Source organism: Girardinichthys multiradiatus, chromosome 19 (assembly GCF_021462225.1).
Source record: "Girardinichthys multiradiatus isolate DD_20200921_A chromosome 19, DD_fGirMul_XY1, whole genome shotgun sequence".
NCBI lineage: Eukaryota > Metazoa > Chordata > Actinopteri > Cyprinodontiformes > Goodeidae > Girardinichthys > Girardinichthys multiradiatus.
In genome coordinates, this window is record NC_061811.1 from 38,126,583 (window position 1) to 38,149,774 (window position 23,192).

The window sequence follows — 23,192 nt, forward strand, 5'->3', positions numbered from 1 at the left end:
CATACCTGCTGCCCCTGCACCCAAATCCCTACTCACAAATTCTGCTGCAAGTGTTAAACCTGTCAGCTGACTCTTCCAGGACGCTGTGTCTCACTGTGTCTTTGGTAAAACTCTGTTAAGGCTGACTCCAGCAGGGATTACAGGCCTGACCCTGACCTCCTCCTCTTCCTTCTGCTCTATTCTAATTAAAGCCTCCGAAGGTCTGAGAGTTTAAAGTGAGACATCAAAAGAGGAACCAAACCCAGAGAGTCAATATGTGTTTTTTCCAGCCGGGCCGGAGGAGATGCTTCAAAAGAGCTGCCCGCCTTATTAATCAGAATAATTTCCAAATGAGGTGATCAGTAAGCAGGAGTGACACAGAGCTGACCTTTAACATGAGGAATTAAGGTCAACGAAAGAAAGGAAGAGTAGTGGGAGGAGGTAATAAAACTACTGTGCCAGGACCTTTGACATGATGAGGGCAGATTATAGAAGCAGAGGAAAGATGGGGGAGGAGGATAAAATGAGAGGTTCTTTATTGGACATATTAGAGAGAGAGGAAGAGAACAGGAGGCAAACCTGGAGCTATGAGAGCCAAAGGGGTTAGGAAAAGGAAGGCAGAAAGAAAGAGGGAACGTTCTTTGACCTTTAACAAAAAGAGTTGAGGTGAGCAAGAGGTTTTCTCTTAAACAGGGGGAAAGATCTCATTCAGGATGTGGAAATGAGGAGAGAATGAGCTTAGTATCATAAGCCTTTTTTACACATGAAGACCACATAATCAGCTCCAGACATTCTGCAGAGAGTCAGACACACTCCTGAAAGTGGGAGCCTCTGGGTGGGAGACATGTTTTTGTGAAGTAGGACCACAGAGCTACAGGTATTTGAATGCACTGACACTATCTACTGACTGCAATGAAGGCAACAAACAGGCTAGAGAAAGAATGTTAACACACAGTCAAACTTTAAACCATAGAAGGGGATATTACAGAAATACAACTGCAGATGAACAATAAAGCATAATGCCACACGTTTAACCAAAATGGAGGCAAAATACAGATACAGTCCTCACCTTTGCTTTTCTGTTTATGTGACATCCTGGTGTGGGAAGCCACTTTGTTTCGGAAGTGGACCCATTCAAAATCACTTCTACTGTTGGAATATAAGGTGTTTTGATTTTATTCTGCTTTGGATGGAGGTTCAGAGTCTGAGTCATGGTTCACCACTGGATTACACTATAGGGCTGAACATCCACTGATTAACAATGGATTTTAAATATTGTGATATACATCAAAACTATAAGCGATAAGATAAAGCCCAAACGTGTATATATTATTTTTTGACCATATGGCCCAACTGTACCGACATGGGCCCATTAGTGTACCCATACTGTCAACTTTGTAATCCAGTCACATCACATGTTGTACATTTAGATCCACATGCTAAGGAGGTCTTTGCTCAACCTAGCTATATTAAAACTGTGGAAATATGACATTATTGGTTCTTTGTTCTGAGAACTTCCAAGAGATAAGGTGGTTACCACAGATAAAGGATGGAGTTTTATTTGCCTGCTGCATCCATTTAAAAATGTATTGGTTGGGGTCTGTGGGCTCGACACTGCAGCTCCCTGGGGCTTCTGCACTGTGGCTGCTGGGTGGTTTTCCTGGGACTCTCCCCTACTCTTCTCTGGGGGGGTTGCAGTAGTCTGGCGATGGTTCTCCTGGGGTTCCTGTGCTCTGGGTGGCCTTTGGGTTTCTATGGCTCAGATCTCCTCCATGTCTGTCTCAGGTCCAGGGGGGCAGGTCTGTGGCTCCTCACACTCGTTATTGCATATTTGTATGGAGAAACTTTATATACACAAGTGCTGTCGAAATAAGGTGAGATCTTTCCATGTAATCCATGCAACATTCATTAACTGTCAGTCATTTTCTACCACTTATTCCATAGTGGGTCGCGGGGGAGCTGGTGCCTATCTCCAGCAGTCTATGGGCGAGAGGTGGGGTACACCCTGGACAAGTCGCCAGTCCATCGCAGGGCAACACACAAACAACCATGCACACACTCATTCATACACCTAAGGGCAATTTAGAGTTACCAATTAACCTAACAGGCATGTCTTTGGACTGTGGGAGGAAGCCGGAGTACCCGGTGAGAACCCACGCATGCACGGGGAGAACATGCAAACTCAATGCAGAAAGACCCCCGGTCGGGAATTGAACCCAGGACCTTCTTGCTGCAAGGTAACAGTGCTACCAACTGCGCCACCGTGCAGCCCCACATTCATTAACTGCTCACAGTTAAATCCATAAAAATTACAATAAATATCCTTTTGTGTAATCCATGCAATAATTATTAAAATACACAGTTGAAGCAGTAGAGAGTGAAACAAGCATATTCTCATATTCTAGAACTGAGAGACTGGAGAGGCCTGTGTGTCGTCACATATTAACTGTCTTATCTTTTGCAGAAGTATAACCAAGAAGTGTAACCAAAGGAATAATGTATGATGATTTTCCATTTTCTACAAGTATTAAATGAAATTAGTAATCTTTGATTATCAAGTTAAACAAGTATTAAATGAAACAAGTAATGTTTAATTTTCAAGTTAAAACACATGATTGAAATATGATTGAGAACTGATAATTATTAAGGTTTGGAAATTCTCAATCAGCTACATATGAAAGATAATGTTGTGATGAATAAAAAGGATGAAGTTTAAGTAATGGTTTTAAACTGTAAATGAAGTAAACGCTGTAACTAAAGGTTTGAGCAGCACCGATTTAAAGCCTCTGTTTAAGAGGAAGTGTAATGTTGAGTGAGAAAGGAATAGAGCAGATGTTCAGGAATTGGGGAAGTGAGAGCTGTAGCTTACAGCACAAGGCTGATGACTGAGGCGGGGGCGCAGGTCAAAGAAGAGGCCAGCAGACAGCTCAGGACCGAGGTGATGATGGCATGTCTGATATGGACACGGCTCGGGAAATTCCAGAAAATCACCTTATGTCATGGGTGACCAATGGGACAGCCATGGCAACAACCACTGACCAATGAGCACAAAGAGTTTGGTGGAAATGCTCTATAAAATGGGCAAGAATAGAGGAACTAGTTGGTTGTTTCCTCGCAGAAGACCAGCGAACAAGATCGGACGGAGAAAAGACGCTCAGATGAAAAAGGAACAGAGACACAGCCCAGCTGATCGACTGCATTAAAAAGAGGATCAACCCATGTGCCCTGAAGGACTGTGCCTCAAAATTAAGAATCTGATTTCATCTACAGCCTTTTTATCCAGACAACAGAAGTGAACTTGATTGGTGAATAGCTGATTGCTCTAAGTTTCAAGCTTCTGGAAGTCCTGAATCAACCTCATTTATGTCTCCGGGGTTTCCTTCAACTCTTCAGCCTCTGGAAGCTATTGTCTTGTGACATTTGACAACAAAGTTCCTGTTCAACCATCAAAACCTGGAGCATCAGTGCCTGTCCACTTAGAGGAAGAAAACTGAAGATTGAGTTGTATTTCCTTCAAGAAATCACTCGTTGTTACCAGAAGAAACATCTCCATCGAGTGCATGGATGAGCCTCCGTCTTCAAAGCCTCTCCAACCTCACTAGTTTCAGCATCAGGGAAAGACAGGTTGAGTTGATTGATTTATTTCTATTATTGAAATGATTATGTGTTGCCGAATTTAAGCTGTTACTGACCCCTGCATAAGCGTTACTAATTAAAGAAAGCATATAAAATTCTAGATAAATCGTGGACATTCAATTATTTGAGTTACCGTATTTTTGGTTTTTCATTGGTGGTAAAAAGTCTTGTTGCCTGGTTCTAAGAAATTTTAGGAGGTTTTTATAGGTTGCCTTAGTCAAGTTTGTTAAAATAGCGCCCCTGGGGCTCGTGCCGAGTCACTAAAATTAACCTAACCCATATACCAATAGCCAGTTGTGATATTAGGGAATGAGCAGCCGTTAACAGAAGTGATTGTTGAATGTGAATGACTGCGATAGGCTACTCAGTTGTCCAGACCTCCAGTTGAAAAAGGGCGAGACCTTTGTATGAAGGCTGTCAGAGGCTAGGCGAGTCATTTCTTGACACCAGCTTAAACAGAACTTTCAGTAAACCTGTTTAGTAAGACCTTTCAGGTTTGGGGAAGTCCGGACCCGTTGGATGGAGAGCTGGATTGAGCAATCCCCTTATACATAGGGAAGTAGGAGGGAGGGGTTAGCTCATCGGACAACGAAAGTGCGCTTACACTTAAAGGTGTATTATTATGTACGTTTCTGCAGGTGTAGAAGCAAGCAGGGTGTTATCTTGTATTCTTATCATCCTTCTTTCTCTCCTCCATTCTTTTCTCCTTCTCTCCCTTTTTCCTTTTTGCCCCACCTCTCTCTCTTTTGTGCTTCTAATTCTTTCCTTCTCGTTTCTATCTCTGTGTCCGTAACAACTGAAATAATCCCAAAGTAGTTTCTAATAAAGTTTATTTTATAAATATCAAGCAGGGCATTAAAGCGTTAGCTGTAATACCCTGCTTGTGATAGTAAATCTGTTGGGCTTCTTCTTGGCACTCAGCCAACAATACTGAGCTCTACTCTGCTGGACAGGGCACGGTAAAAAAAAAGAAAAAGATTTTTGTCTGTTATTCTTCTGATGACCTGTAAAGCACTTTGCATTGCCAGGTGTATGAGCGGTACCATACTTAGGACCTGATCTTTAAAGATCCCAAATAGCGGGTGCTAATTTGCGTGTACGATAAATAAATTGCATGTGCAATAAGTGGGCGTGTTGCATGTGATTTTCAAAGATTGTGCGTGAGCAATGGATAACAGGTGCAAAACAGGTGCATACTACCCTATTTAAATAAGGAAATTGCATGTGCTACTTACTGGCTGGAACAAGAAGAAAAGCAAACAGATCCTCTGCTGTGTTGCTAGAAATATGCAGGGATTGTTATGCTGCATCATTACAAATGATCCAGTTGCTGATTTCTTCCTTCTGTTCTGTTCGGCCCTTGCTTTTCTGGACTGTTACAGGTAGTTAGCTTTTGTTGTGCTACTCACAGCAGGTTTGTCATCTGCCCTGATGAGATTATTTTTCCTATCTTGCGTGACGTAACTCGCAACAAATTGACCAATCAATATTAACAATATAAAAGACAAATATGTCTGTTTATTAATTTGTCTCCCTTGATCTTTTAATTCTTTTCAGAGACTGCCCGGGTTCTGTTGTTTTTTTGAGAATATATGTTTGACCATAAACAGCCACAATATTTAAGCCTGAATGTAATATTAGCAAGATAAAAATAGGTTGTTGTAAGAGTTGGCAATCTGTATGCTATAGCTTTGCTAATTTAAAACATAGCATCACATAACTATCCTGCAAAAAGTTAAATCGAACATTATGTATGTAAAAATAAATTATTTTCCAAGGACTTTACTAAATTAATTTTGCCAATATTTGAACGATATACAAAGTGTTTGATTGTTTAAATAGTTTTTTGGTGACACAAAATGTTTTACTGCATAAAGCAAACCCTGGCATATGTTCATATTTAAACAGCGTATTCCAACTGATCCAGCTCCGATTGCCCTGCGATGACACAACGTTATTGTCAATAATGCATTTATTTTTGTTTAATGACAAGGTCAAAGCATACACGGTCTTTCTCACCACATGGAAAAGCTGCCATAAAATGATGATTTTTCACCTTCAAAGAAGTGATTTTACTGTCCAGTTTGTAAATGAAGGATTTAATTTTCCTTATAATGTCTTTAGTTCTTTTCTATTAATTATATTATCAACATCAAGCACAGTGGGTCTTTGCATGATGTGCAGTTACAGGCTGTGCGCGCTTGATCAGTTATGTGTGCATTTTGCCATAATCAGGTTTGTGCGTGTGCAGCAGATGATCACTGACAGCGATGTTACGCTGGAATGATGATGAAGTGTTGCAAGGAGTTTTACCATAGGAGAAATATCATGGCTTATGTTTGTGATTGGCTCCAAATCGAGTTTAAATAATCCTACATAGAATCCTCTGTTATCATCTCTTTTTAATATTTTTATTTTTGACAACCCAAATCTGTTGGCACATGTACATAAGATTCTCTCTCCCTGTCATCTGTCTCGGAACATTTGCATATCCTCCTCCCATGAATTTGCGCGTTTGGGTCATTATCATATGTTTTGCACATTCATGAAGGCAGACACAATAAAAAGTTTGCGCCCGCAGATTTTGCACACGCAATCCGATTAGCACCTCGTTTGTAGATCAGCTTTGCTGACGCAAAAAGGTTTGCATTCTAGTTTGTACACGCAAATCTTTTCAAGATCAGGCCCTTAATTGTGAACATGACATGTTCTTTAACATATTCCTCCTCAATCCTTTCTCACCAAAACAGGGTTTCAGTTAAAGCCACAGTAGAGTTTAGAAACTCCACTCATTTACTCTGGTGATGGTAGACCAGAAAAGGCCTTTTCCTGCCATACATTGCAAACAGTCAGGTGGCCTTTAGATGACATCTAACACAGGGATCTCAAACTCTAGTTCTTGAGGGCTGATGTCCAGCAACGTTTAGATGCATCTCTGCTTAAATGAACCTGAATAAGGGCCATAGGGGGTACTCTGTAGAACATAATGACATGCTGGGGAAGTAATTCAGCCATTTTATTTAGGGACACATCTAAAAGTTGCATAACATCAGCTCTCGGGGTCTGGAGTTTGGGATCCCTGATCTAATGTTTGTTTCGCAGTCTGACAGACCCCAATATTAGTCATCAACCAGGCTGTGGCTTCATGTTTTATAACATGGGATTTTTTTCATTTACTGAATAAATGAACCCAAATTAAAGGTGGGATTTTTCTTAATGTTTCAGTCAAAGATTTTGGTCTTAAAATAAAAGATCTCTGGGTACAATGTTTATCACTTTATAGTGTACATTAATTAAAATAGGTGGTCAAGGTCCAGTTTCACCACGGACTGTTAGTTTGATTTGAAACTTTAGATTCAAATCGGTTCAAAGGCCTGATTTAAACAATCAGCCAAAAATTGTGGTTTGTGATATGGGTGCAGGATATCCACAGCTCAATGAGTGTCTGGCGTTAATTTGATGGCAGCTGCTGATGTTTCTGTGTGAAATTAAAATGCTCTCCCGGTTCTAATCCCCCCAGAGCCCAGCCTAATTAACGGGCTTGAGGGGGATACACAGAGCAGCGATACATTAATAACAAAATTTAATTTATTTCAGAAAAAAAGATGCAGGCAGAGATACAGGAGAATATTTGTTAGCATAAAAAAAATTCATTCTTCTCTTCTTGTTTGAGATTTCTGTTATCTTTACTATGTTTTTGTCTTGATTTAAGTGTAAGCTTTAAGGCTTAAGCACTGAGACAGGTGTAGGGTTTTAGCAGCAACCTATGTATGTTAGTCAGGATGAGGGAGGTAGGAGCTCTCTGCTTAAGCGTCAAAACGTGATCGATAAACTAGAGCTGATTCAAAGTTTTTAAAGAGTGAATGAAGGATTTTACTTAATTTCCCATTTTATCTGGATATACAAGGGAAATGTTTCTAATAACACACTATAAACTCATACCTCAGTATTCCTTCTACTGACCCAGAACAAATCTTACAAATACTCTTTTTGCTTAATTCCATTGAATCTCACTGATTGTACCATATTTGGTCTGTGACCTGTGTGCAGAGTAACTAGCGGCATAGTGAGGTTTTAAGAACTAAAAAAAGAAACAAAAATAAGATTCCGACTGACTGAGAATAAAATAACATTTCCAACATGTCCAGCATGTTAAGATAAAGTTATAATCGGTATGTCTTTACCTGGCTGACTGATTGGTCCTTCTGCTGAAGCAGGTTCTCCTTCAGCCACTTACACTGCAGACACAGAAAAGGAGGAGTCAGTGCTTCATGACCCTTAGTTCACATTCTCACACAGCATCTCCATGTTCTGACAGAAAAATCTCACACACTTTTTAAGAAGTTCTATTTTCATAGCCTATGTTAGCTAATAACTAACGTACCAGTTATTGTCACTACTTGGTACAAACCTGATTCCAAGTTGGGACGTTGTGTAAAACATAAATAAAAACAGAAAGCAGTGATTTGCTAATCCTGTTCAATATATATGCAACTGAATACACTACAAATACAAAATATTTAATGTTCAAACTTATATACTTTATTGGGGTTTTTTTTGTGCAAATATTAACTCTTTTTGAATTTGATGCTTGGAACATGTTCCAACAGAGCTGGGACAGGACCATGTTTATTATTGTGTTACATCACGTTTCCTTTTACTCACTGTGTTTGGGAACCGAAGACACTAATTGTTGAAGCTTTGTAGGTGGAATTGTTTCCCTTTCTTGGTTGAAGAACAACTTCAGTTGCTCAACAGTCCGGGGTCTCTGTTGTTGTATTTTGCACTTCGGGTTTAGCAGGAAATCTCGAAAAAATATCCCCTAAACTTGTTTTTAGTAGTTTCTGTTAGAAGATAAGATGAATGGTCATAAAAAAATCACCTTTTTTAGTTAAAGCGGTGGTTTAGGTTCAAAAACTTTCTTTATAGAACACTTTTTGTACAGCCAAGAGTAGCATTACATTTTTACAGAGTTTTAAAAAGTGGGAGCAGAATGTTTCTTGATAGACCCTGGAGGACTTCACCCTAATCTCCAAAGATCATCTGCAGTGTGGGAGATTTTTCTTCCTCTAGCATACATGCCCCCTTGTTAACCTCTATCTTTAAAGAGGCCTTTCACAGTGATGAGAAAGAAATCTACACTTTTTAAAATCTAGAATTTTATGTATCAGGACTAAATAATATAATATGGTCTGTATAAGGTTCTAAAATGATATAAATTTGACCTTAAGTGTACAAAAACCCACAACAAATTCCACATGGATATTATTCATCACGCAAAATGAAAAGAACTGTGTGAGAATGAACAAGTCCATCCTCGCTGCTTCCATTGTCAAGAAGGAAAGATATGAACAATGATGTAAGTGAAGCAACTCTTACTGCCCGTCTATCTGGAAATATTGAAAAAGAATAGAGCAGCATGCTGGGGTTAGTTATCAGTCATCCTGGACATACCAATCTTACTGCTGGTTTGGTGATAATAGTGGCTGATGGCTAGAGCTCTCCTTGTCGTCTCCAACATCGTTGGTGGCCATCATTTCTGCTCAACGTGAATCGACTTTCATCAGAGAACAGCACTGATGCCCACTGGTCTCTCATACCGCAGAAATGTTCCCATTCTACGTAAAATGATGATGCCTGGTACTGTGGTCAGGTACCCTTGCAGGTCATCTAGAGCACAGTGTTTCTTAACCCTGGTCCTCAGGGCCCACTGTCCTGCATGTTTTAGATTCTGCTCTCTGCTCTAGCACACCTGATTCAAATGATTGCATAATCTCCTCAGCATGCCATCTAGTGCTGCAGATGCCTGTTAATAACCAATCTATTTAAGTTAGGTGTGCAACAGCAGGGAAACACCCAAAACATGCAGGACAGCGGGCCCTGAGAAACAGGATTAAGAAACCCTGATCTAGCACACAGACCACACTCATGTAAACTATTTCTAATGGTCTGAAGTGACACTCGCACCTCCCTTAAATGTGCCTGAAGTCGAGTGGCGTTCTTCATGTGGTTTCACAGGGAACTTTCACAATGAAGAGGTCATAAGTGTATGATGTGGCCAAAGGATGTCTACTTCCATCCCTTTCTGTGACTTGTATTGGTCTCATGAAGTCAGAATGTGAAAATCATGATGAGGAGGACAGTTTAAATATCACCTCTGATTGAACCAGGACGTTTATTGGTCAATTCATGGATCAAACACCTGCTGTGAATTATGTCATTAAGCTTCTTGTTGGAGAACAGGAAGTTGTACAAAAAGTACTGAAACATTGAACAGTTGAACATTCAAATGTTTAGAGAAGGTCACATTAAGTTCAACTGTAGAAGTTGTAGTGCATTTTGGGTTCATCCTTAAATTTCAGCCGAACCCACAACAGCTGCGTCAAGGACTGTAGCCTCTGTATGTGGGTTGCACGCTTTATCCCTGCACCACCGCCGCACAGATGACGTACTACTTGAATACCACTTCCATTTAATCTGTTCTTAAAGACCTAGAGGGGAAAAACTGTCTGGTTTAGTTGAAGGTAGGCAGTAAGGGAATTACTCCATTGTCCATTTTCCTGTGGTACAGGGAGATTTACCAACAACAGAATTCCATTGGTGGCTGTGTGTTACGCCACATAAATGCTTCCTTCACCTACATTAGCTGGTGTAGGCTGCCACATGAAAAGGGGCTTGGCAATAAAAAGGGCAACACCGTCTTCTTCCAGTTGCTAATGGATTAGGTTGGAGAATACTTTGGTTAGTCTCCCTCTCCTCTTGCCTTATAGGATGCCAACAATGTGTGAGGGAATCTGGATCTACTTTGTTGATGCAACATTTTAGAATCTAGCTTCTATTTCTCCTGTTGTAATTATGCCACAGAACTTCTGATTGAAAGTGTGACTTTTGAGGTCAGAAACCTTGAATTTGCAGATGGCAGTAGCTTAACCAGAATGTCTTTTGTTACATTTAAATGGGAATACAACAGTCTCTCTCAAAATTTCATTTAAAATTCTAAACAAGAATAAAGGTGGTCCATTCTGAAGCCCATGAAGCCCTGTCACTTCTTTGATGGACGTTTCATACTTTTGTTAGCCCCTGTTTTGTATGGTGCATGTCCATTGGGATAAAGGGTGTAAAATTCTACTTGGTGAGTAGTTCTACAGTGTCAGAACAGGTTTTGAGTTTAGAAAACTCTGCATTTTCTTTAATATGAGACAGAAAACAAAACTACTTCTCTAGGTCGAGAATTTATTGGAGACTCAGGACTTGATTTGCACAAGACTGCCCTCTCTGTCCAACCCACTGCACTTGCTAAGGCACACACGATATCCCAAAGAAGAGGCCTTTCTCATGCAGTGCATACATATAGGGGTTGGACAATGAAACTGAAACACCTGGTTTTAGACCACAATAATTTATTAGTATGGTGTTGGGCCTCCTTTTGCGGCCAATACAGTGTCAATTCGTCTTGGGAATGACATATACAAGTCTTGCACAGTGGTCAGAGGGATTTTAAGCCATTCTTCTTGCAGGATAGTGGCCAGGTCACTACGTGATACTGGTGGAGGAAAAGGTTTCCTGACTCGCTCCTCCAAAACACCCCAAAGTGGCTCAATAATATTTAGATCTGGTGACTGTGCAGGCCACGGGAGATGTTCAACTTCACTTTCATGTTCATCAAACCAATCTTTCACCAGTCTTGCTGTGTGTATTGGTGCATTGTCATCCTGATACACGGCACCGCCTTCAGGATACAATGTTTGAACCATTGGATGCACATGGTCCTCAAGAATGGCTCGGTAGTCCTTGGCAGTGACGCGCCCATCTAGCACTAGTATTGGTCCAAGGCAATGCCATGATATGGCAGCCCAAACCATCACTGATCCACCCCCATGCTTCACTGTGGGCGTGCAACAGTCTGGGTGGTGAGCTTCTTTGGGGCTCTCCACACCGTAACTCTCCTGGATGTGGGGAAAACAGTAAAGGTGGACTCATCAGAGAACAATACATGTTTCACATTGTCCACAGCCCAAGATCTGTGCTCCTTGCACCATTGAAACCGACGTTTGGCATTGGCATGAGTGACCAAAGGTTTGGCTATAGCAGCCCGGCCGTGTATATTGACCCTGTGGAGCTCCCGACGGACAGTTCTGGTGGAAACAGGAGAGTTGAGGTGCACATTTAATTCTGCCGTGATTTGGGCAGCCGTGGTTTTACGTTTTTTGGATACAATCCGGGTTAGCACCTGAACATCCCTTTCAGACAGCTTCCTCTTGCGTCCACAGTTAGATGTGGTTCGTCCTTCTTGATGGTATGCTGACATTACCCTGGATACCGTGGCTCTTGATACATCACAAAGACTTGCTGTCTTGGTCACAGATGCGCCAGCAAGACGTGCACCAACAATTTGTCCTGTTTTGAACTCTGGTATGTCACCCATAATGTTGTGTGCATTTCAATATTTTGAGCAAAACTATGCTCTTACCCTGCTAATTGAACCTTCACACTCTGCTCTTACTGGTGCAATGTGCAATCAATGAAGACTGGCTACCAGGCTGGTCCAATTTATCCATGAAACCTCCGACACTAAAATGACAGGTGTTTCAGTTTCATTGTCCAACCCCTGTATCTTATACAATGGATGATATCAAACAAAATTACAGAGAATGGTTTTAAAAGGTTAGGGGGTAGAATCCATGGGTTAGACTTCAGACCCCTCTTCATGAAGATGAAACATTACCTCATCTCCGCCTCGGGTCAGTAAGTCTTGTTCTGTTATTTAGATCCATTTATGTCAATGATTTATCAGATGAGACTCAGAGCCTGCATCAAAGCAAGCATCAATCAATTAGGGTCAGAGTTATGTTATGCACAATGCAGCTGACTGTTGCTCGGCCTCATAAGCAAGTATTCACCTCACTGCAGCCCCCCCTTTAGAATAGAAGTTTGTTTTCTGATAGTAAATGAGACAGGTATCTCTAACAATTTGATAAACCAATATAAAAGGAGTATTACTTGTAAAAAAAAGATGTTTTCTTTTTACATTTTATCATACAATTAAAAATATCCTCAATAATACATTGAAAAATCTGTAGTAGTATTAAAGCAATTAAATCGTTCTTATAATTGCTGACCACATTTTTGCATGTTTTCTCTGCTATTGTGATGATTTATTTTTGGTAATGACCTTCAATTCTTTAAGATTAGATGGTCTCCTTGCCCGTCACCCTAATCATTAGCTCCCTTCACAGATTCTCTGTCAGATTCAAGTCAGGACTGTGGCTTGTCTATTCCAAAACTTTATTACTGCCAGTCAGAAGAAACATGGAAGTCCTCTTTAAACGATTGCTTTAAATCTAAATCTGCCAGGGATATTAATCATTTTGAGCTAACATGTAAAGACCAAACAACCATCTGGCAAAGAAAGTTCAATGCTCTATGTGTAGGCGAGACTAATGGAATCAGTTGGAGCTGCTCTGAGCATTCGGCATGCTGATGTGAGTGAATGTTCATCAGCCATGTTTCTCAAAAGCTGTGCATCTTCTACTCCATATTTAACTCAAGGCAGATCCAGCCATACTGGCATAGACATGTACTGAAGAGGCAAGCACTATTAATGGTAAAGGTTAGCAGAATGGTTTGGGTTAACTTAAACAAATTGGGTAATTTCAACATAATGTCCTGGTTTTGATAGAAATATTTGTTCAGACATGTTAGGGTCAGGTCTGCTCTGTGGATAAGTGTAAACCTATGTCCTCTGATCTCTGAAGCAAATATCTATTCATATAAGTGCTGAAAATGTTGTTATAACAGAAAGTTACCAGAAACATGGAATCAAATTTAGCTGGTTAAATGGTTGGAATTCTGTCTAAAAAATCCCTATTACTAAGGGAACACCTCCATGTCATATTGACACTGAGCACTAAGAGACTTCCCAGAACACATCACAGTGACATTAGTGCTTCTGGTGTAAAAAATTAGGCTATTAGACCAAGATAAACCCACTGTCATTGCTCTCATTTAGAGGCAAAAATGAAAGGTTTTTCAGCTTAGACTGTGACATTAGAAGAGATTCATTATTAAACCAGGGAGAACAAGAACAGCTCTAGGTTCCTTCTAAGTATTGGAGACAGGTTGACAAAGAGCCGCAGCTCAACCTTCATCAAGGTGTTCTTAACCATGGTCATAGTTATTGAAGTTATGCAAGCTATTGAAGTTTTAAAAAGGTAATTTATTCTCTATTGCTGCCTTTCAGCTAGTAAAAGCTAATTAGAACCTGGAATAAAGTGTTCTAATGTCTCATGCACCTGTCAACAAGTGACTCCAGCTGTTTCTATCCTTTTGGTCACTCAGGGTAATTGTGTGGAAATCAAAACGTCAGTCTTCTTTTAGTGCTCCTGTCAGGGAGTGGGGTGGTCAGCAGGTCTAGATGAACTTTGATGAGCTGTGATAACCTATAATTACCTGATACCAATTCAATAAGGAGCAGGAAGTTCCAGCTGGCATATGGGTTGGAGTGCTCAAGAAGAACCTACCCCCTCTTTCTAATATTTCCCAGAACCCCCAGCTGCTGAGGGAGATAATCCCTGAGAGATGAAAGGAGGGAATGAAGAATCTGCGAGCAACAAGGGGTGGAGAGGGACGGGGAGGGGTGGAATCCTCCAACGTGGAGTGCTCTTTCTTCTACTTCTGTGAGGATTATGGCAGCATTTGAAACATATTTCACTGTGGTGTAGCACTGGAATGAAGGCAGGATTAAGGTGTTACCATTGAGGGGTGGTGTTAATGTAATAGGGATAGTTGTCAAAAGACTGTGAAGCAGTGTTATTGGCGGGGGTCACTGGTATTGATGGAAGTGAAGTTGATACACTGGTGAGGCATAGGTTGAAGGAGGCAGGCATTAGAGGGAGGAAAGAGGTTAAAATCTGAGGCTATATGTGCTAATGAAGGGCAAGTCAAAGGTTCTGTGGTCTGTCCAAAAAATGGGCTGCTTCAGCAAGACAACTGCTTCCTAATATATGCAAATGAAGTACATCCATATGAAGCTGCTACAGTTGCAGTTTTTCACCATCATGAGGGAGCAGTACATAGATCCCCTGAGAGGCTACAGATAAAAAATAAATACAGATTTAAAATTTTTATGATCCACTCTTTCTCATTATCTCATCTTTTTTAATTTCTTAGTTAATTTCTTTATGCAACAAAGGCTTCACAACCTACAAATCGTTTCACAGCGGCTGCATGATAAACATGATATAAAAACGTTGAAAGTTTCCAAAGGTTTCTGTTAAAAAATTACTTTTGCAAACTAAGTTCTGATATTTTATACACTATTAAAAAACTGTAAAGAACAACTGATTGCTAATATTACTGTTGAGTGTTTTTTGAATAAACGTAAGATAAATTGGCTTCATTTACTTATTGCGATGAGAGTGAAGTTGCTAAGATGAAAACATGAACACTCAAAAACTTCAAGCCAGCTGTTCAAGTGGTAACTTATTTATTGCCTATGCCTATTGCCGATGACCGGCTGGCCTGCAGTACAGGGGCCCCTGCAAGGAACTGTGCTGGCACCATTCCTATTCACCCTCTACACTGCAGACTTCGCCATCAACTCCCCAAGCTGCCATCTACAAAGGTCTCTAATGACTCCGCCATAGTCGGCCTCATCAGAGGACAAACCTGCTGCCTAACATATCCCACACACCAACAGCTGACACGATGAACAAAAAACAGTGTTAATGATTTCACCTGTGGTCATAATGTTATGCCTGATCGGTAAAAGTTTCATGAATGTTAATAGATATTGCTGAATTGATATGCTAGTTATGTTGAAAATATCTGAAGTATATTGTGATACATAGCGCTACAGGTACAGTAGATGTTCCTCCATGCAAAGGAGTTTTGTTTTTTGTGTTTTCCAGGAGGAACATTCTCATTTCTGTTTTCGGTCCTTCCCATTCTCTTTTGAAGCCAGTTGCTTTGGTTACCACTGCTGTCTGGCGATGCCGGAGCAATTCAAGTAACCATGGTTACCACACTCTGTCAGTCACAGCAAGGAAACAGATGAAGGCTCCTGATCTGATTCTTTTTTTCATCTGAGAAATATCAGAAGGAGGCGGGGCTTCTGAGCCCACCACCTGCCGCACAGCATGCTGGGAGAACAACCAATCTCCACATTCAACTGGCCAACTCTATTTCGCTCACATCCCACCAAGAGCCAGACTCGTCTTTTTTCATTTCTACTGATTTCAACCCCACCCCCACAGAGAGCGGTATATAAATTGTGGGTAATAAATTCAACACTCTGCAGGTTTTGGTAATAAACTCTGTGAATTGAACTTTGATCATAATCAGCCTTCAGAAGAGAGAAGGGAAACGAAAATGAGGATCTTCTACTTTAAAGTAAGAAAGAAAATTGTAGCTTTAGAAACTTAGAAATAAACAAGAAACCATAAATATTAGTAATGAAGTAAATAATTTAATTAGATTTCATTATTAAATTTATTATTGAGGAATCAGTGAGATTTATTAAGAAGTATGGCTAAATGGACAAGAAGTAACCTTAAAAGTATAAGAATATAGGTTTGCATGCAAGGAAATGGACAGAATTTATATAGCATTTTTCCAGTCACACTGACCACTCTAAGCGATTTTCACTAGAGACACACACACACATTCATACACAGATCGGTAGGCAACTTGATTAAGTGCCTGGCTCAGGGGCACATAGACATATGGCAGGAGGAAGCTGGAATCACTGAGAAACATTAAGAAGCTTATGTTTACATGAAAGACAAATTGACCTTTGAACCCAGCATTTTTAGTATTTGGGCTGTTTTGAAACATTTAGGATGCATTAGTTCTTACATTCCACTAATGTGTGTGTGTGTGTGTGTGTGTGTGTGTGCAGTTATGTAAAAAAAATATTATATTTTCAGTTCTTTATTAATGATCAAATGTCAAAGACTGACCTTTTTTTTACCTTTGCAATAACAAAACTCACTTAACAAAAAAACTCTTGCTAATTACACAAAAGGTAATAAAAACATTTTTTCTAACTGGGGACAAGTGAGGACACCCTACACCCTACTAGCTAATGTTGCCCCTTTGGCAAGTTCCAAGTGTTATGAACTTTCATTTTTGATGCTAATGTTATATTTATGCAGTTGGACAGAGTCTCAAGGCAGCTGATGTTCACACCAAATACAAATGACATTGCCCAGAATGCTAAAGGTCACAGAGTGATAGAAGCACAGATGAGAAAGAGAGGAAAGAAGAAAATACGCAAACTGTATTTTTCTAAAATTGAGCAGCCCTATTTTGAGTCATTTTCATGTTGCAGGATCTATTTCTGCTTCACCTTTAATGTTCTTTAAGATGTTCTTACATTTTCCTCAAGCTTCCTCTGATACACAGCAAGATTCATGGTGGATTATATGACAGTGAGGATCCTGCTGCAGCAAAGCATCCCCAAACCATGACACTTCCAGCTCCATGCTTTACAGCATTCATTAGGTATTTTCCTGGAATGCAGTATTTGATACTGTATGTCAAACATGTCCTCTGCTCAGATGTGCAGAGGACATGTTTGACATACGTCAGTTTTAGACTCATCTGTCCAAGGACCATTATTCAAGAAATCCTGGTCTTTGTCTACTTTCTATGAGGAAAACCTAATTCTGGCCTTTATGTTTATCTTAGAGAGGCAATGTTTCTTCCTTGCTCACATAACATGGAAGGTAAACTTTATGCAATCTCCATTTGATTGGACAAACTTTCACATCAACAGTAGCAAGAACCTGCTGTAGGTCCCGTTCTGACATTTAAGGGTTTTTGGAGACTTCTTTTAGCATCTTGCAGTCTGCTTTCAGGGTGAACTTACTTGAACATCCAGAACTGGACATGTTGGCAGTTCTTTTGGACTTCCTTGTAGACTAATTCCCATACAGTGAAATGGCTAATTTCAGACGGTTTTCAATTTCATTTAATTCAGTTCTAAACCTTTAATAATTTTGAAACAGTTGGAAAATTCTGAGACCTCCTTAAATCCCTTACTAGACTCATGAGCTGCTACAATCTTCTTTCTGAAGGCCTCAGATCTTTGGATCTCACCATGGTGTTCATTCTCATCTCAATAGTCAGGAGCATTAAACTCAATGTCTGAGGATTTAACTTTCGCAATGATGTGATACATCTGTGTGGAATTTTAGCCATTTAAGTGGAAATTTACCTAATTTATTCCTCACTATAGGTTCTATGCTTTTATTTCATTTTGCAGAAAAGTATTTTCTTCAGGTCTAATTGTCTATCTATATTATTTTTCTGTATTGTTAAAATATATATTATATATAATATATAAAATATATATTAAGATCAGTATGTCCAAATATGTTAGAAAAACATGCAGGCTGTTATAGGGCACCCCATTTTTTATATTGTAGATCTGTGGTCCCACACCCTGGTCCTAACTGCCCCCTGTTATACATGTTTTAGATGCGTCCCCGTTTCCATGCACCTGATTATAATAGGTCACTAAATGCAGTAATGAACGGTATGCTGAGAAGATATATGGAGATGCACTAAATGCATGAAATCGGTTAATGACTTGAATTGGCCAATTTTATACTTGCCCAGCCCTGGTCATCGATTGGCCAGCTAAAAGCTACAAATGTGATCAATACCAAAGCAGTAAGAGGTCAGGCTGATAACACCCTTTAGTGTGGAAGCTGTTAATGTTTTTCAGTATGACTGAGGTGTTCAAAAGTAAGGTCAGGGGATGCACAAAAATTGTAGGAGGATTTTAGAAGGAAAAACTGCATTTTCAGCGGAGGTATATCTGTTGTTAATTCAAATGTTTAAACAGGTGGTAGGACTTCAGAAAATAACAGGAAGCTGAACGATATACAGTAAAGCTGCTCTGTATCTTCATTTTAAGGAGTCTAATTACATTTGTCATGGAACACGCTGGCTTGGGAAGTGTTGACAAGTTTTGGAGTTTTAGGTCCGGGTCTACTAACTCTGTTTACAGTAACTAAGGCCAAGGTGCTACCCATGCTAACCATGCGAAATCTGTCTCATAAAGGAGATATGCTTTAAATCATTTAGCAGGGTTTTACTTATACATGTTCCACAGATGTGTTTGAATAAATCTTTGTTTTACTTTGTTGCCAACATGTTTTATAGTTAAGACATTCACCTTGTTTATGCAGAAAGTAGAAAAACTCTTTTGTTGTTTCTTACAGTTCCCAACTAGACATTAGAATTTGTCAAAATTGTTTTAGAAAGCTAGAGCTTCACAAATCAGAAATTGGCAAAAAAACCACTTGTGATCAGGGCATCCCTAGAGGTGTCCATTTATGTTCATTAGGTGTGCTGAAGAAGGGACATGTCTGTAGCATGTAGGATTACGGACCCTGAGGATCATCCTGCTGTGGCAACAAATTTTTATTACAGATATAATGGGTATGAACAGGTTCAAGGCATTATTTTGTATTTCAAGAATCTTTTTGCTGTTATTTTGTTAAGTGAACTCTTCTCCGCACTCCAAAAATTAAGCTACTGTTTTATCCTGAACAAATATGTGTAAAAGGGCTGCCTGAAAATTCTAAGCAAAGCAGATTGTACCCCATGTCATTATCTTAATTAGAGAAATCACTTGTTGTGTAAATATAGACTGATTAAAACGTGATAGCTGATTAAATCCCTTTAACTAAACCCTTTTTTTTTTTTTGATAGCATGATTAAAACTACAAGTGGTGGAAATGATTTGTTTCAGTGAAGTTTCAGTGAAGTTTATTTGGAAAGTCTTTTCAGATCATACCTCCACCTCCAAAAGGCTCTCTTCCATCTGCTCCTTTCACTGTAATGTGCACAGATTACAGAGTTGTCGGTGCACATCACAGCCCTTGGCACTCTTGCCCGACCTCATGTGCTAGCCTATACATCAGCTCAGTAAACTAGAAGAAGGGGTTCAGAGTTGATCCCTGGTGTGCCCCTTCCACACCAAACATATCTTGCACTCCTACCATACCCCACCGTCTAACATTCTTGCGACATGTCCTGAACCATTCTCACAGATATTCTCTCTTGACAACTTATCATTTAGGGAACCACAAAGTGCTATATTAATTACTTCCCAACTTCTTTACAATTCTCCATCAACACTATCACTTATTTGCATAAATTGTATTTCAATTACTGTGGTTACCAGACTTTTCCCCACATTTGTATGTTATGGCTTATCAATTTTATCTCTCTACAGTTAACAGCTCTGCACATTACAAATAAATCTACAAACATTTCTGTTCATTTAAATAAAATATGTTATCTTGGTATAATAAAAAACTCTCAACCCTTTTTAACTAATCATCCAGTTGCATCACGAATAACCAACAGTTGCAATTGAAAAAGTATGTGAATTAGAGGGGGGGCCAAAAAAATTTTGTAAAACGTTCTGTATTAAAACAGTCTTAAAACTATACCAAGGATAGCCATGGATGGAAGAGAGAACAAAAACAGTGACAAGAGAAACATCTGATTCACCCACCCTAGCCCTGACTTAACGGCAAAGTTGAGCTAAACCAACAAATCAGTTAGTAGTGTGGCAATGAAATGTCATGGCACACGATCTGGCAACATTCAAATGAAGGAATTCATAACTGGACCTCATTGTGTATCTGGAGAATTGAATTCATTTTAACCTGGCAGAACTGAATTAAGAATTACTTCTCGTTAAAGATATTTTAGCACAAAACCATATAAAGATGCATAGAAACTGTCAGATAACTGTGTGGGCCTAGGGTTTGGTGTTCCTGATTGTAATGTCATGGTAAATAAAATGATTAATGACAATCATTGACAGAACTGAGGAAGATTATATTTTCTGCAGTTCTCCATAAAACACTACTTAGTAACTAATTTCTCAATTAGTGTGCATTGTCCCTTTTGAATTAAGAAATAATTTGGTAGTTTATTCATAAGCATTTTAAGCTGTTTTAATTACATTATGTTGAACAGAAGATGGTACACTGCAATGTGTTTTTTAAGTTAGAAGTGTTTATCATATGTATGTAGTGTTTAAAATGCAGTCTTACTTTTCCCAGAAAGCACTGCCAAAACCTCACCTTGGTTTGTTTTAATGAAGTCAACATCATGTCTTGTCTGGATGTATTGTCACAAATCTAGCGGTTAGCATGACAGTGTAATTTGATACTTCTTTTGTAGGTTTTTAACTATTAATTTCACTATATCAAACTAACAGAGTTTGGCTGGCTGGCATGAAATATGCTGAAAGCAAGCAAGTTAAAAACTGTTTACAGCGTAGGACTTGAGTGGGTACTGTGGCAGCTAAAAGGTTATTTTGGAAAGTAGTTTTACTGACAGAACAAAGAATTTCTCATCATCTGTGGGTAATCACAGTTAAAGCTTGGCCCTTCTACCAGAACTCAGGGATCCTGAGCATTCTAAGGCTAAGGGGAAGGTTTCTGGAACCAGCTTGAGCTTATTCATGAGTCACACCGTCTATGGCTTGATTAAAAATAAAATAAACAACATAAACCACCGTCATCCCTGTAAATCTAAAAGAAGCAATGAAAGCAATGAAAGGAGAAAAACCAATAACGATAAATGACATGTCACTTGTAAGTCCTTAGATAGTTCTCTGAAGAACCATCTTAAAACTTGTTTTCTTGTATCAGCCCTAAACTACTGGACTGTTTTTGTTGGAAAGGTGATTAAAAAAATTCAGTTGGAAATTTGTCAGGATAAAAAAAATCAAACATGTTGTAGACAGGTAACTCACTTTGTCAACAGATTTGTCTCTCTCCTCCATCACGGCCTTCATCTCCTGAGCAGTGATGTCATTTCTTCGTTGCTGTGCAAGCCGCAGATGCTGAACTAGAGCAGTGCCGAACTGTTTCACTTCAAGAACCGATTTGGCTTCACAGACATGCTGGAGGAGATTTTTAACGTCCTGAAAAACAGAAACAATCAGATCAGATCTGGTCAGGTCATCAGTTTAAGAATAAACCACCAAACATCAAAACCCCAATCAATGCACTGTTTTCTAAATTTGCTGAGTGAGCTTACCATATCAGTGTCCTGGATGCTGAAATCATCTGACCTGACAACAGAAAAGCAGATAATCTGTTTCTGGAGCTTGTAAAGGTGGTCGGTCTCTCTGTTTATCAAGTCTAAAACATTTTTATAAGAGTTTTGTGAAAAGCAAAGATTTTCAAGGTACCAAAGGCCTCTAGTGTAGAAATAAAAGTCTAATAGAAATGGCGAGATATAGACATACAGTTAAAACCAGATATTTACATTCACTGTATAAAAAGACAACATATTTTCCTCACTAAACTCTTCTTGTTTTAGGTCAGTTAGGATTACCAAAAATCAGAGATTTTTTGACATTCTTCAAAGTCAGAAGTTTACATACACCAAATTTTCTATACCTTCAAACAGAGATGATGACATCATGGCTTTGAAAGGCTTTAATAGGCTAATTCACAACATTGGATTAACTAGATTAACACACCCATGGATGTACTTTAAGGCAACACTTCAAACACACTATGTCTTTGTGTGACATCATGGAAAAATAAAGAAATCAGCCAAGATATCAGCAAGAGAATTGTGGATCTCCACAGGTCCGGTTCCTTCTTGAGTCCAATTTTCAGATGCCTGAAGGTTCCACTGTTCAAACAATTATATGCAAGTACACACAGCATGGGAAATGTCCAGCCTCCACACTGTTCAGAAAGGAGACAGGGTCTCCAGAGATGGACATGAAACGGCCCCAGAACAAAAGCAAAAGACGTTGTGAAGATGCTGCTGAAGCTGGAAGTGAACCCAGTCCTGTACCAACATGGGCTAAAAGGCAGCTCAGTACACTTCACAGAACAAATGGCAACACATTATGTATAAATATTGAAGCAACATCTCAAAAACTCTGCCAGGAACTTAAAGCTTGGACACATGGATCTTTCAAATGGACATTGTCCCTAATCATACCGCCAAGTTAGGTAGAAGGTGGCTTAAGGACAACAGAGTCAGTGAATTGGAGAGCCCATAACAATGTCTTGATCTCAGTCAAGACAATATTTTGTGCAGAGATTAAAAGTTGTATTTGAGCAAGGCAGCCTATTAACCTTCCTTCTGTAAGGAAGAATGGGCCAAAATTCCAGCAAACTATTATAAGAAGCTTATGGAAGGAAACCCAAAACGTTTGACCCAAGTCAGACAGTTTAAAGGAAATTGGATGTAAACTTTTAAATCAAAAGAAAGTTGTTAAAAGATCTCTTATTATTCTGGCATTTTTGCCAGAATGGGTATGAACATAATTATTATTTTGAAATGTTAAGTCTGATTTCATGTCAGATAGTGAGAAAAATTGGCATGTGTTTCTATACAGTGCATATTAATGTTTCGTTTTGTTTAGGCGCACGTGTAGAGAAGCAATGGTTAGGGAAATGGTTGGATTTGCAAAGAGCACATCACAAGTTGAGAGACGGGTTTAAAGTCTGTCAGTCCAACTTGATGAGGATCACATTTTAGGTTTACATTTCAGCAGGAGGTCCTATTGCCTAACT

At 39.4% G+C, this 23,192-nt stretch overlaps 1 protein-coding gene across 5 annotated transcripts in view; it reads right to left on the reverse strand.

Moving 5' to 3' along the window:
• mipol1 (mirror-image polydactyly 1) overlaps positions 1 to 23,192 on the reverse strand; it is a 99,518-nt gene that overhangs the window by 22,627 nt on the left and 53,699 nt on the right. For all 5 annotated transcript variants that reach the window (XM_047344916.1, XM_047344914.1, XM_047344917.1 and 2 more), the window contains 3 exons: positions 21,691 to 21,724; positions 21,404 to 21,574; positions 7,800 to 7,853 (listed from right to left, as the gene is read on the reverse strand). In XM_047344916.1, the coding sequence (XP_047200872.1) occupies positions 7,800 to 7,853; positions 21,404 to 21,574; positions 21,691 to 21,724 (259 nt within the window). The remainder of the gene's footprint in view (positions 1 to 7,799; positions 7,854 to 21,403; positions 21,575 to 21,690; positions 21,725 to 23,192) is intronic.